The sequence below is a fragment of the Balaenoptera ricei genome, chromosome 2 (genome assembly GCF_028023285.1).
Source record: "Balaenoptera ricei isolate mBalRic1 chromosome 2, mBalRic1.hap2, whole genome shotgun sequence".
NCBI lineage: Eukaryota > Metazoa > Chordata > Mammalia > Artiodactyla > Balaenopteridae > Balaenoptera > Balaenoptera ricei.
The window spans coordinates 114,821,394-114,834,459 of NC_082640.1; the positions used below are offsets into that span (position 1 = coordinate 114,821,394).

At 45.6% G+C, this 13,066-nt stretch overlaps 2 protein-coding genes across 2 annotated transcripts; one reads left to right on the forward strand and one right to left on the reverse strand.

The window, feature by feature from the left end:
• The first annotated feature begins 202 nt into the window (after positions 1–202).
• Positions 203–675, forward strand: LOC132360562 (small ribosomal subunit protein eS26-like). The gene has a single exon (XM_059915645.1). The coding sequence runs from the start codon at positions 221–223 to the stop codon at positions 590–592; it is 372 nt and encodes a 123-aa protein (XP_059771628.1). The 5' UTR covers positions 203–220; the 3' UTR covers positions 593–675.
• Positions 676–4,639: 3,964 nt separating this feature from the next.
• On the reverse strand, positions 4,640–7,914 carry LOC132360563 (cathepsin G-like). Its single transcript, XM_059915647.1, has 5 exons — positions 7,813–7,914; positions 6,929–7,073; positions 6,344–6,479; positions 5,941–6,195; positions 4,640–5,493 (listed from the first exon to the last, which is right to left on the reverse strand). Exons 1-5 carry the CDS (start codon positions 7,865–7,867, stop codon positions 5,332–5,334), a joined length of 753 nt encoding a protein of 250 aa, XP_059771630.1. The 5' UTR covers positions 7,868–7,914; the 3' UTR covers positions 4,640–5,331.
• Positions 7,915–13,066: the final 5,152 nt, after the last annotated feature.

Below are 13,066 nucleotides of genomic sequence, written 5' to 3' on the forward strand. Positions count from 1 at the left end.
TCAGAGTTCAGGATTTTCTCTAGGTGAACGTGATCATGCTGACTACCAAGGGCCTAAGAATGTGGTTCCTGCAACACCCTCACCATACAGATATTTCTGATGAAAGCTCATGTCTTGAGAATCAATAGAACCAGGAGTAAATTGGTGGGCCCTGAGCTTGCCCTCTGAAACTCAGGATTGAAAAAGCCTGGAAGCCCTTTTTCGCCTCTTCGCTTCCAAGATGATCAAGAAAAGAAGGAACAATGGTCGTGCCAAAAAGGGCCGTGGCCACGTGCAGCCTATTCGCTGTACCAATTGTGCCCGTTGCGTGCCCAAGGATAAGGCTATTAAGAAGTTCGTCATTCGGAACATCGTAGAGGCCGCAGCCGTCAGGGACATTTCCGAAGCGAGTGTTTTTGACGGTGAGCTTCTGGCGCGTGAACTGTCCTATGTGCTTCCCAAGCTGTATGTGAAACTGCATTACTGCGTGAGTTGTGCCATTCACAGCAAGGTAGTCAGGAATCGTTCTCGGGAAGCCCGGAAGGACCGAACACCTCCACCCCGATTTAGACCTGCTGGTGCTGCCCCACGACCTCCACCAAAGCCCATGTAAGGAGCTAAGTCCTTAAAGACTGAAGAAATACTGTTCCCTGGAAAGACAATAAAGTGGAAATTATACTTAAAAAAAAAAAAAGAAAAGAAAAAGCCTGGAAGGAGAAATCACATGCCACTTCAGGCCTGCTCAGCTTTTCAGAGAATATGCTGCTTCTCCTGTTCTTAGTGGCCAATCTCCTACCTCCAGGGCTGAAAGAGGTAAGCGACTCTCCCTATCCTCAGAGCCCTGGCTTATTCCAGCAGCAACACTTCCCCAGTGCCCCAGCAAGACTATTGCTATGATTGTTCCTTGCCTCAGTCCATTCCCAGAAATTTGCTAAACCCCAGACCTGCCGCTGGGTATATAGTGCACAGATTACAGGAAAGACTGCCACGGAGACCTGGTGGGTCTTCTCCTCTCCATAGGTCACAGCTTGGCACATGGAAAGTTACTTATAATTAGGATGGCACAGGATCCTGGTGTGGAGGGAAAGCTGAAAATGAGGCTTATAACTTCCCATTCTCCAAAGCTAAGAGTGGGTTGCTCTATCCCAAGAGCTATTGTCTAGACCAAGAATGAAAGAGCTATCTTGCACTGTTTCCTAGATGTCACCTTCTCACTCTCCCCACTTTCTTGAGCCACCCTGCTCCACCAGGGCAGATATCTAGAACCTAAGTGGGCCTCTCAGTGTTGCCTCACCACTGATCATGGCCCTAATGGAAGCTGGCTTCCACCCAGACCCCCTCCTCCCATTTCCCAACCTCACTCTGATTTCTAATCTTGTACATGTGTTCCTCTTTATCTTGATGGTTAAATTCCTTAAAAAGATAAATCGCTGCTGAGGTTCAGGCTGCATTAGGACCAAAAGCAATTTGGGGGACTGTTCATTCGCATATCCAACAAGTATTTATGGGACATTTACTATGTGCCTGGTTCATGATGGGGGAGAAAGAAGCCAGAGAATTCCGCTCCATGAGCTCAAATTTTCAGGTTTTAGAAACCAGTCTCACCTGGAAGTAAGCAGGACACAGGGGGTCTGAAAATCTCAGGGACAAAGAAATAACCAGGGTAGGTCAGAGAGATTTATTTCCAGGTCTTCTAGATGGTTTATCCGGAAGACAGATCACTTCCCCTTCACATGTATTTGAAGTGCTCCAGAACAAGGGCTGAGCTCCTCATCTCTACAGGGAGATAAGAGCTAAGCAAGGAAACAGGTCATGCTGCCCAGGGAAAGCTGGAGCCCCCATCTCATTGTGCTGGGTCCCTGAAGACCACTGCAGACTATCCTCCTCTGGACATCCCATTGTTTTAGGTCACCAGGCAGTGCCCGTCCTGTCTCCTATGAACAGAGAGATCCACGGAAATTTTCTCTTTCAGGGGAGATCAAATGGGGCAGAAAGACCAGACCACAAGCCCCACCCTACATGGTCTCTGTATGCTTCTATGACAACAAACAAGACTGGAGCAGATGTAGGGGTTTCCTGGCATAAGACAACTTCGTGTTGACTGCGGCTCACTGGGACAGAAGGTGAGGAGCACAAAAGAGTCTTGTCTTTCTGGGAACCCGTAGTACCGTCCCAGGGCTTGTAACTCAGGAAGGTCCCTGAGCGTGCAGAGCCAATGGCTAATCAGTGGAGCCATCTGATCTGCTCCGGCCAGGGCAAAGTGAGTGTGGGATACTGGGGAGGAATGTTTGGAGAGAGGCCTGTTAAATTTACGGATGTCAAAATGGTTTAGTAATTTTTTGTACAACAAAACAGTGGATTATAATGTAGCCTGGAAAAATTATACTTCTGAAAATTCGGTGGAAACTTGAAAAAGCAGTCTTATTTTTTTTAATTGAAGTATAGCTGATTTACAATGTTGTGTTAATTTCTTTTGTACAGCAAAGTGATTCAGTTATACATACATTATTTTTAAAAAATATTCTTTTTCACAATGGTTAATCATAAGATACTGCATGTAGTTTTCTGTGCTATACAGTAGGACCTTGCTGTTCATCCATTCCATATATAATAGCTTACATCTGCTAAGCCCAACCTCCCACTCCAGGCCTCCCCCAACCCCCTCCCCCTTGGCAATCACAAGTCTGTTCTCTATGTTTGAGTCTGTTTCTCCTTCGTAGATAGGTTCATCTGTGTCATATTTTAGATTTCACATATAAGTGATATCATATGGTTTTTGTCTTTCATTTTCTGACTTACTTCACTTAATATGATAAACTCTAGTTGCATCCATGTTACTGCAAATGGCGCTATTTCAGTCATAAAAAAGAACAAGTGGTATTCTATTGTATACGTGTACCACATCTTTATCCATTCATCTGTTGATGGACATTTAGGTTGCTACCATGTCTTGCCTATTGTGAATAGTGCTACTATGAACATAGGGGTGCAGGTATCTTTTAGGATTAGAGTTTTGTCTGGATATATGCCCAGGAGTGGGACTGCTGGCGAAAAAGCAATCTTGATGGGTATCAGTCTAATGGGGTTTTTAGTTGTTCTGGGGGTCATGCCACCTAAAATCTTGAAATGGTTCATAATGTATTTGGAAGATTTCATCCACTTCTGAGAGTTTTTTCGCATTTCTATAAGAAAGACATTTCCCTTGAGCTACTGGAACTGCTCCTGGGCTGCCCTCTCTTCTCCAACCCGAGGTTCAGGTGGCTTTCCCCTGGGGCACCCACCATTTCCCAGACAAACTCAGACCACCATTATCAAGGTTACCAGACCTCACTTCTGTGATGTTGCTATAGTTATGACAAATCACCAGTGGCTAGCTTCTCCTGACTCTGATGCTCTGCCCCAGGGCACAGGCACCAGGCCTCTGCGGGACCGGAAGTCTGCCTGAGCTATGGGGTCAGGAGAGAAGTTCCCGGTGGGGTTTCTGTCCATGAGCTTGCCATGGTTTTGTGACTTTCCAGACAAGTCAGTAGGGCTTCCAAGACACAGAGGTGGAAAGTGGAGAAAGAAAGTGGGAGGAGTTGTGTTCTTTTACTCTAGTTTTTGGTGTGCAAAATGCTTTCTTGCCAAAGCTCTGCTGCTGAGGTTTACTTATCGGGGGAGGCTGCTGAGCTGTGAGAAGTGGTGGAACTGGCTTCTGGGATGATCATGAAGGGAATTGTCCTCTGGAGGTGAGCATGGTGAGGTCTGTAGAAACGTTTCTGGCAGGGCCGCTGGAGGCAGAGAGCTGCCTTGGAAGTGCTGACTGGCAGGGAGAGGCTTAGAGGAGAGATGGGTCTGCCCTGGGAGTTTCCTGGGGACTGAGTCCTGACCTGGGCGGTGCTCTGGGGCTCTAAGTAAATGTCACAGAGAGGAAGGGCTGGATGAGGGCTCTTCCACAGCTCTCTCCTCCCCCCTCCATCGTCAAGTATTCTTTCCACCTGCCAATGCAAACATTTCACAATGAGACTGTTTTCCCCCAGAACATACAAGCAAGAGAGGATTCCTATGGGTAGGTGGTAGCAAATACAGGAAAAATGACTGAGTAATTTCAAAGATGTGTTATTGATTAAAATTTTGTTGATAAGTGACTTACACTGAATGTTAGGCAAATGACTTTCTGGCAAGAAATAGCTATAAAAGAATGATCAAATTTACCAAAGCATTTCTGCATATCAGTTGCTTTGCTATGTGTTCAGTGATTATTCAAGATTATGGAAACTGCAAAAATTCAGGTGGGAAATGTCACACTGCGAGGAGTAATTACCATTTTGATGAACATAGAAGAACTTCCCAGCTGATTCTTTACAGTTACCTTGAGATGCTAAAAGCACGGTTTTAAACTATGTGACTTCAGAAATCTATTATTTGAATATAATATTGATGTATCAGTCATAAGCTAATCTTTAGTATAAATTCAAGTTATTTTAGCCAACATATCATATTGTATAATTTTAGAGTAACGAAACCGGAAGGAGACCCTCATCACATTGAAAATGAGAACATTGGTCTATAGTACAGTCAGGGCTGGTATAGGTAAAGGTTTCAGAAACTCTGGCTGTCCATAGACACTTGGGTTGCTCCCATCTCTTGGCCATTGTGAATAGCGCAGCTTTGATATGGGTGTTTTGTTAGATATTTTTAAGAAAGTAAACCGTTTTTTTCCTTTCTTCTAGTACTTGTATGGTTTGATTTTTTTACATTTAGATCTTTGATTCCATCTGAGTGTTATTTTGGATTATGATGAGAAGTGTGGACCCAACTTTATCTTTCTTCCCCAATGATTCTCTATTTTGTTTCAATGTCGTCTATTAAAAGTTCATTGTTTCCCAGTGATTTGAGAATCGTTTACCATATGTTAAATTGGGCCTTGTATGGAATTTCAATTCTCTCTTTGATCTGCCTGTCCTACCCACGCCAATGGCACACAGTTTTGGGGCACACTTTAATACCTAAAGGAGAGTCTCTGGTAGGGTGGAGAATGAGGAGCCTTACTCTGGGGAGAGAGAGGTCCTTCCATCACTCCCCAGAGCGGGTGGAGGGGAGACGGAGGAATGGATGGCTTGGAGGAGAGAAGCTCACCCTGACTCCCAGGATGGTGGGGATGGGGATTCACTTGTCCTGGGGAAGAGACCCCACTTTCCTGGAGGAGCTCACACTCAGTCCTGGCACACATTTGCTGTGTACTGAATCATGTTTAATGAACAAATGAGAAATCGGTTATTTCCACTCTAGATGTGGATGTTTATTAAGGCTCTGGGAACCGCCCTGGATCTGGGCTCTGCCCCAGAGAAGGGGAGTCAGTGACAGGGCGTGTCACTCCAGCCCCCACTCTTTGAAGCGTCTCATCGTTCTCCGTATCCAGGGCAGGAAGCTGGAAATCCTGGTGAAGACTGCTGGAGGAGTCCCAATCCTCTTTCCGTAGGAGACGATGCCCTGGGCCACGTTGTTACACACAAGGGGGCCCCCGGAGTCCCCCTGTGGGCAACCAGAGGAAGGGACACTAAGCCGGGCCTCCATTCTCCAGGCCTCCCCGCTCCTGCGGCCCTAAGGCCCGCCCTCAGAGAAGACAGGGGTGGGTGGGCTCCTTCCACTGCTGGCTGTGTGTGAGATGGGAGGGGGAGGGGGAGCAGAAGTCGAGCTTCTGGATTTTTCCATCACTGGGCTTCAGCCCTGGCTATGGTTATTCTCCAGAACAACCCAGGTCAAGGTACCTTCACCGGCCCCAGGAAAACGCTGCACGTGTATGTCCTGTGTCTGGTGCACCTGCTATTCCCCCAGAGACCGGATTGATGGGGAAAAGTCCCCCACCTCACTCTGGTCTGGGCCCCAGACTGAGGCCATGGGGATGTAGTCTGTCCCCACTGCCCAGTCTGCCCACGTCCCTTTGTCTCGGACAGTGTCGGCAGATGCCCGTGGTCTTACCAGGAAGGCGGATTTCCGCTCTCTTGGGTCGCCCACACAAATCTGTGTTCGGTCAGTGTAGAACATGAAGAGTCTACTGCACTCCTCACCCCTCTGCACTCTGATCCGTACATCCTGGAGAGTGTCTGTTCTCCTGTCCAGGCCGACAAGGCCCCAGCCGGCCACGGTGCACAGGGTCCCAGGACTCAGCCTGTTCTGGGTCTGAGGCAGAGCCACCGGCCTCACAGCTCGATTACGTCTGACTCTGCTCCTCAGCTGGCAGGAAGCACGCAGGCACTCAGGGACTGTCTATGCCGTGCTCACCCCACGCCCACCACCACCCTGGGAGTCTGCTCGGCTTCCCCCTCCCTGGTCCCCCAAGCTGGGAGGGAGCAGCCCGGGTGAAGGACCAGAGGGTCGGTACCTGCAGTAACATGATGTCATTCTGGTTGTTCTGCGGATTGTACCTGGGGTGGGGGATGGCTCTGAGCACCGGTATGCGCTGCTGAGTCCTTTCCAACCTACGGACGTTGTGGGCCCCCAGGATGACACTTATTTGGCTGCAAAGGAAAGGGAGCCCAGAGGCAGGTCTGAGCTGCAGGAACTGCAGTCCCCGATGCAGGTCACGTGACAGCCCAGGGTGGTGAGACCTCAGCCAAGGGAACGTGGGGACAGGAGGGCTCTGGGACTGGGCTCTATGCCCTTGGCCTCTACAGCCTTGAGCTGGGGGTGGTGGGAAACCCAGGGACCTTATATTTGGCCTCCCCTACAATAAAAAAGGAGCTTGAATTCATATTTTGAGCCCCAATGCGTGCCTTCCATCTCCCCATCTTGCTCTTTTTGATCAGGTCCTGCTTTCTCCCCATTTACACTGGCCTGCTCCCTGCCCCCCAAGCCCTACCTGCTCTTTTTTCACCCCTTTATTGCTAGAACCCTGCTTTCAATCGCTCCTCTCAGGAAGTCTTCTGGAACTGCTTTGCTGGTGCCCAGAAGCCCCTTAGTGCCTCACCTTCCCAAGCAGTGAGCTGCTGTCATCACAAAGTCTTCTCGCACCAGGAACCCCCCACAAGTTTTCGGACGTGGAGTTGGGATCTGAACATATGCCATGTAAGGGTGGGAATGGGGCCTGGCCTCTTGGCCTCCGATGATCTGCCCTGGAAGGAAGCATTAGGCACTTATCTCTGCACTGACAGGTGTGTGGGCTTCAGCTTGGTGGCTCCAGGAAGGTTAGAAGATGGCGAGGCAGGAGAGGTGCTGCAGGGGCCGGAGAAGCTGGTGGTTCATGAGAATTGGGTCTGCAGGGCACCAGCCTTGGGGGGAGGCTCCAGGATTCTGCAGGAAATGCTGCTGGCTCCCCATCCCGGCCTCAGCTCCCTCCCACCTCCGCACAAGGCAAGGCCAGCTGCAGCCTCCCATAATGAGGAAGGTTCCTCTGCTGTGGGGACGGCAAATCCGGAGCCCTCTGCGCAGCCTCTCCCTGCAGTTCCGTGGTACTTTCTTCCTCAGGGAGCCTCCCAGATCCCTGTGAGTCCAGCTCACGGTCAGCTCATGAATTTAGGGCTCTAAAGATGAGCTGGCGGGCCTGCTATTGCTGTATCTTTATCTCCAAGGCTCTGCCACAGGAGCTGCAGACTGAGTTCAGAGAGCATGTTTATATAGCAAGTAGTACGTGCCAGGACGACTCCAAGAGTTTTATGTACACTAAGTCATTTAACTCTCATATCAACTCTCTGAGGTAGGCCTGACATAATGCCTGTTTTATAGATGATGAAGCTGAGGAACTTTGAACTCATACAAGCTGCCCAATGATACAGGGTTAGGAAGTGCCTGAGTGGTCTGGCTCCAGAGTCTATGGGCTGGGGTCGGCCTCTGAGGATGGGGACGGTCACTCACCTGCCCTAGCCCTGGGCGGCAGGAGAAGGACCACCAGGAGCAGGAGTGGCTGCATCTTCCTGGGAAGTCTGCCCAGTCAGTTGCTGCTGGTGCTTCCTCCTGCCAGACTTTTGAGCCCCTGAAAGAGGAAGGAAGGGTGCGGGTGGGGGCTTGAGAATTCGCATTCCCATTCTCCTGCTGCTGTGATAGGTTTCATCACCCAAGGCTGCCCAAGAGGCTTGCCCACCAACTGCCAGTGATCTGGGGAAAGATAGTAACGAAAGCCTTCAGCACAATATCCCGCACAGCTGCTGAGTCAGTGCTGGCCGTGGAAATGGGAACCCAGGGCAACAGGGATGGGGACTGGGTCACTGTGTCCCAGAACCTCAAACCCACCTAATTCAATAATCCCTACAAGCATCAAAGCTGGGAGCTGTCTATTTCCTCCTTCCTCTCCCTCAGGGACTGGAGCCTGCATGTCTTCACCCTTTGGTCTTAGCCCCCTGTTGAGACCCTTGCTGCTCCCACTTCTTTCTAGAAGTTGTCATGCAGATTGAGTAGCTCTCTCTCCTGAGTGTGTGGAGGACACTGTCAGGGAAAGAAAAGGGAAGAATGAGGCTCTGCCACTGACCATTACGCGCTCAGGTCACTTGAGCCCCAAGAAACTCTCAGTGAAATCCTGACAGTGTGGACGACTTCTGTTTTCCTGCTTTCTACTCAAGGCAAAGGCCTTTATGTCCCAGAAGTTCCTCTGCACTCAGTAAAGGCCTAGTGACTTGATTTTGTTGCAAACCATCAGACCCTGGTGGAAAAATATCTCAGATCCTATTCATCCATGGTATAAGAGACCCATCAACCTAATCCCGTCTCTGCCCCAGGGGTGATAGCTCCTAAGAAGGAGTTATGTCACTGCTGTGCTTCCTGTAACACATGAAGAAGTAGACCAGGCATTCATCATTGAGAGAAAGGCACGGCAGAGTCCTGCAGAGCAACACAGGGGGCTGTGAGACACTCTTAAAAATACTTAGAAGTCTGTGTTGGCACAGAAAAACATAGTATGGTAAAATTTTTGCAAAAGTATCAGAATTGAAAACTAATACAATTCTCAGTCTTTTATGGATCGTGATAACCCACTTGAAAATCTTATGAAAGTTAAGGATCTCCTCCCTATATATAAATATACACAGATTATCACCAATTTTAAAGCTGTAAAGATCTTAATTCCTTCTCTATTACACTCTCAATGATTGCAACCTCATGAAATTTCTTCATGAATCTGAAAACTAATATGCAGAAAATGGAAAAAAACCAAATATAGTATAAGAGCTTTATTAGTGCCTTAGTATTTGGGTAAGTTTAATTTATTGTTACTTTAATTTTTAACTCTTAATTTTGTTTTAAAATTATTACTCTAACTTAAACAAAGGGGAAAGTATAAACCAGACTGCCCATGTGAAAAAAGAGGAGTAAAATATATGCTTCCAATGATCTGCATAGAGATGTGGATAGGGGATTTCATTAACAGTGACTAGGATTCCATGCCAATTTTCCCACCAAAAACAACCCAAAACAAACCTGTTTAAAATGTATAAAAACCTTAGAAGTCTTGAAGAACTCCCAAAGCAAGAGAGATTATTCAGTTAAAACAGAAGGAATAATGGGAATCCAGCGGTAGCTACTATTATTCTGGGGTAATTTGCTGAACCCACAAAAGTTGCACTTTTGTTTTGATGACCATATAAGGTGAGGGGTGTAGAAATGAAAGACCAAGACCCACACAAGTAGGTCTGGTCAAACCCTCCCCACAATAAGCTGGGAACTTAAAAGTCTACACGCTTAAAGTAACAAAAAAGAGGTATTGGGCTAGCTCTTGCAAATAATTTCGTGAAAGATTATAATTACCTGGACTTTTTATGGTCTCTCAAACCTTGAACTGGGCTTCCCTGGTGGTGCAGTGGTTGAGAATCTGCCTGCCAATGCAGGGGACACGGGTTCGAGCCCTGGTCTGGGAAGATCCCACATGCCACGGAGCAACTGGGCCCGTGAGCCACAACTACTGAGCCTGCACGTCTGGAGCCTGTGCTCCGCAACAAGAGAGGCCGCGATAGTGAGAGGCCCGCGCACGGGGATGAAGAGTGGCCCCCGCTCGCCGCAATTAAAGGAAGCCCTCGCACAGAAACGAAGACTCAACACAGCCAAAAATAAATAAATAAATAAATTTATTTAAAAAAAAAAAAAAAAAAATCCCTCATCAAACCTTGAACTGCCATTAATATGGTTATATCTTGTGTCCCAAAGTACCTGGCAGAGTCAAATGTAAATCGAGAGGAAATTCACTTAATTCCAGAATTTGACACCTAAAAATTTATTTTTCAAGTTTAATGACAAACATATAGTCAAATGTAAACAGATCAACAAGCAAACAAAGATATAAGACACCATGACTAAGAAATAATAGATAAGAAAAGAGGGGGAAAAAACCCCATTAATTATTGGGATAATATTGTTAGTATAATAAAATACAGATTGAAAAGCAATTATGCTGAAATAAAAACAAACCCTAAAAGAATTCCAGGGAACATGATCCTTAAAAAAAGTGACATAACATTTGAAAGAGAACTAAATAAGACTTTCAAAAGTGAAAAAAAGAAAAACTAAAATTAAAATCTCAGTGAATAGAGTTAATAACAGTTTAGACAAAGATGAAAAGAGAATTACTAACCTAAAGTAGTTCAGAGATCTTCCCGCTTAAGGAAGGAAATGAGCTGCCGACTGGAGCGGTGAGCAGCCTTATTGAGCATCAGAAGAGTGATCTAATAGAGCCAATCTGCAAGGACTGGAAAGTGAATTACAACAGGAGAAAATCAGACTTCTATGTAGTGGATGCTGGATACATATTTAGAAGCCTAAGACACGTGGCTAACAGGGACTTGGTGCTCCGGCCTGGTGTCAGGCCTGAGCCTCTGAGGTGGGAGAGCCAAGTTCAGGACATTGGACCACCAGAGATCTCCTGGCCCCACACAGTATCAATCGGTGAGAGCTCTCCCAGAGATTTCCGTCTCAACGTTAAGACCCAGCTCCACCCAACGGCCAGCAAGCTCCAGTGCTGGACGCCCCATGCCAATCAACTAGCAAGAAAGGAACAAAACCCCACCCACTAGCAGAGAGGCTGCCTAAAATCATACTAAGTTCACAGACACCCCAAAACACACCCCAGGACATGGCCCTGCCCACCAGAAAGACAAGATCGAGCCCCACACACCAGAACACAGGCACCAGTCCCCTCCACAAGGAAGCCTACACAAGCCACTGAACCAATCTCACCCACTGGGGGCAGACACCAAAAACAACGGGAACTGCAAACCTGCAGCCTTTGAAAAGGAGACCCCAAAAACAGTAAGTTAAAATGAGAAGACAGAGAAACATGCAGCAGATGAAAGAGCAAGGTAAAAACTCACCAGACCAAACTAATGAAGAGGAAATAGGCAGTCTGTCTGAAAAAGAATTCAGAGTAATGATAATAAAGATGATCCAAAATCTTGGAAATAGAATGGAGAAAATACAAGAAATGTTTAACAAGGACCTAGAAGAACTAAAGAGCAAACAAACAATGATGAACAACACAATAAATGAAATTAAAAATTCTCTAGAAGGAATCAAGAGCAGAATAACTGAGGCAGAAGAACAGATAAGTGACCTGGAAGATAAAATAGTGGAAATAACTACCACAGAGCAGAATAAAGAAAAAAGAATGAAAAGAATTGAGGACAGTTTAAGAGACCTCTGCGACAACATTAAATGCACCAACATTCGAATTATAAGGGTCCCAGAAGAAGAAGAGAAAAAGAAAGGGTCTGAGAAAATATCTGAAGAGATTATAGTTGAAAACTTCCCTCACATGGGAAAGGAAATAGTCAGTCAAGTCCAGGAAGTGCAGAGAGTCCCATACAGGATAAATCCAAAGAGAAACATGCCATGACACATATTAATCAAACTATGAAAAATTAAATACAAAGAAAAAATATTAAAAGCAGCAAGGGAAAAGCAACAAATAACATAGAAGGGAATCCCCATAAAGTTAACAGCTGACCTTTCAGCAGAAACTCTGCAAGCCAGAAGGGAGTGGCAGGACATATTTAAAGTATGAAAGGGAAAACCTACAGCCAAGATTACTCTACCCAGCAAGGATCTCATTCAGATTCAATGGAGAAATTAAAACCTATACAGACAAGCAAAAGTTAAGAGAATTCAGAACCAAACCAGCTTTACAACAAATGCTAAAGGAATTCTCTAGGCAGGAAACACAAGAGATGGAAAACACCTACAAAAACAAACCCAAAACAATTTAGAAAATGGTAATAGGAACAAACATATTGATAGTTACCTTAAATGTAAATGGATTAAATGTTCCAACCAAAAGACATAGACTGGCTGAATGGATACAAAAACAAGACCCATATATATGCTGTCTTCAAGAGACCCACTTCAGACCTAGGGACACATACAGAATGAAAGTGAGGGGATGGAAAAGGATATTCCATGCAAATGGAAATCAAAAGAAAGTTGGAGTAGCAATTCTCATATAAGAGAAAATAGACTAAATAAAGACTACTACAAGAGACAAAGAAGGACACTATATAATGATCAAGGGATCAATCCAAGAAGAAGATATAACAATTATAAATATTTATGCACCCAACATAGGAGCACCTCAATGCATAAGGCAAATGCCAACAGCCATAAAAGGGGAAATCAACAGTAACACAATAATAGTACCCACTTTCACCAATGGACAGATCACCCAAAATGAAAAAAATAAGGAAACACAAGCTTTAAAAGACACATTAAGCAAGATGGATTTAATTGATATTTGTAGGACATTCCATCCAAAAATAACAGAATACACTTTCTTCTCAAGTGCTCATGGAACATTCTCCAGGATAGATCATATCTTGGGTCACAAATAAAGTCTTGGTAAATTTAAGAAAATTGAAAACATATCAAGTATCTTTTCTGACCACAACACTATGAGACTAGATATGAATTAGACGAAAAAAAACTGTAAAAAATGCAAACACATGGAGGCTAAATAATACACTACAAAATAACCAAGAAGTCACTGAAGAAGTCAAAGAGGAAATAAAAAAAGACCTAGAAACAAATGACAATGAAAACATGATGACCCAAAACCTATGGGATGCAGCAAAACCAGTTCTAAGAGGGAAGTTTATAGCAATACAATCCTACCTCAAGAAACAAGAAAAATCTCAAATAA

What these genes read in the sequence shown, in the direction of transcription:
- LOC132360562 (XM_059915645.1), top strand. Translation starts at nt 221, where the DNA reads ATGATCAAGAAAAGAAGGAACAATGGTCGTGCCAAAAAGGGCCGTGGC.
- LOC132360563 (XM_059915647.1), bottom strand. Translation starts at nt 7,867, where the DNA reads ATGCAGCCACTCCTGCTCCTGGTGGTCCTTCTCCTGCCGCCCAGGGCT. An exon ending in GCAGCTCACTGCTTGGGAAG is followed by an intron (nt 6,480 to 6,928) that starts GTGAGGCACTAA and finishes TTTCCTTTGCAG; the next exon opens with CCAAATAAGTGTCATCCTGG. An exon ending in AGCGGAAATCCGCCTTCCTG is followed by an intron (nt 5,494 to 5,940) that starts GTAAGACCACGG and finishes GGTTGCCCACAG; the next exon opens with GGGGACTCCGGGGGCCCCCT.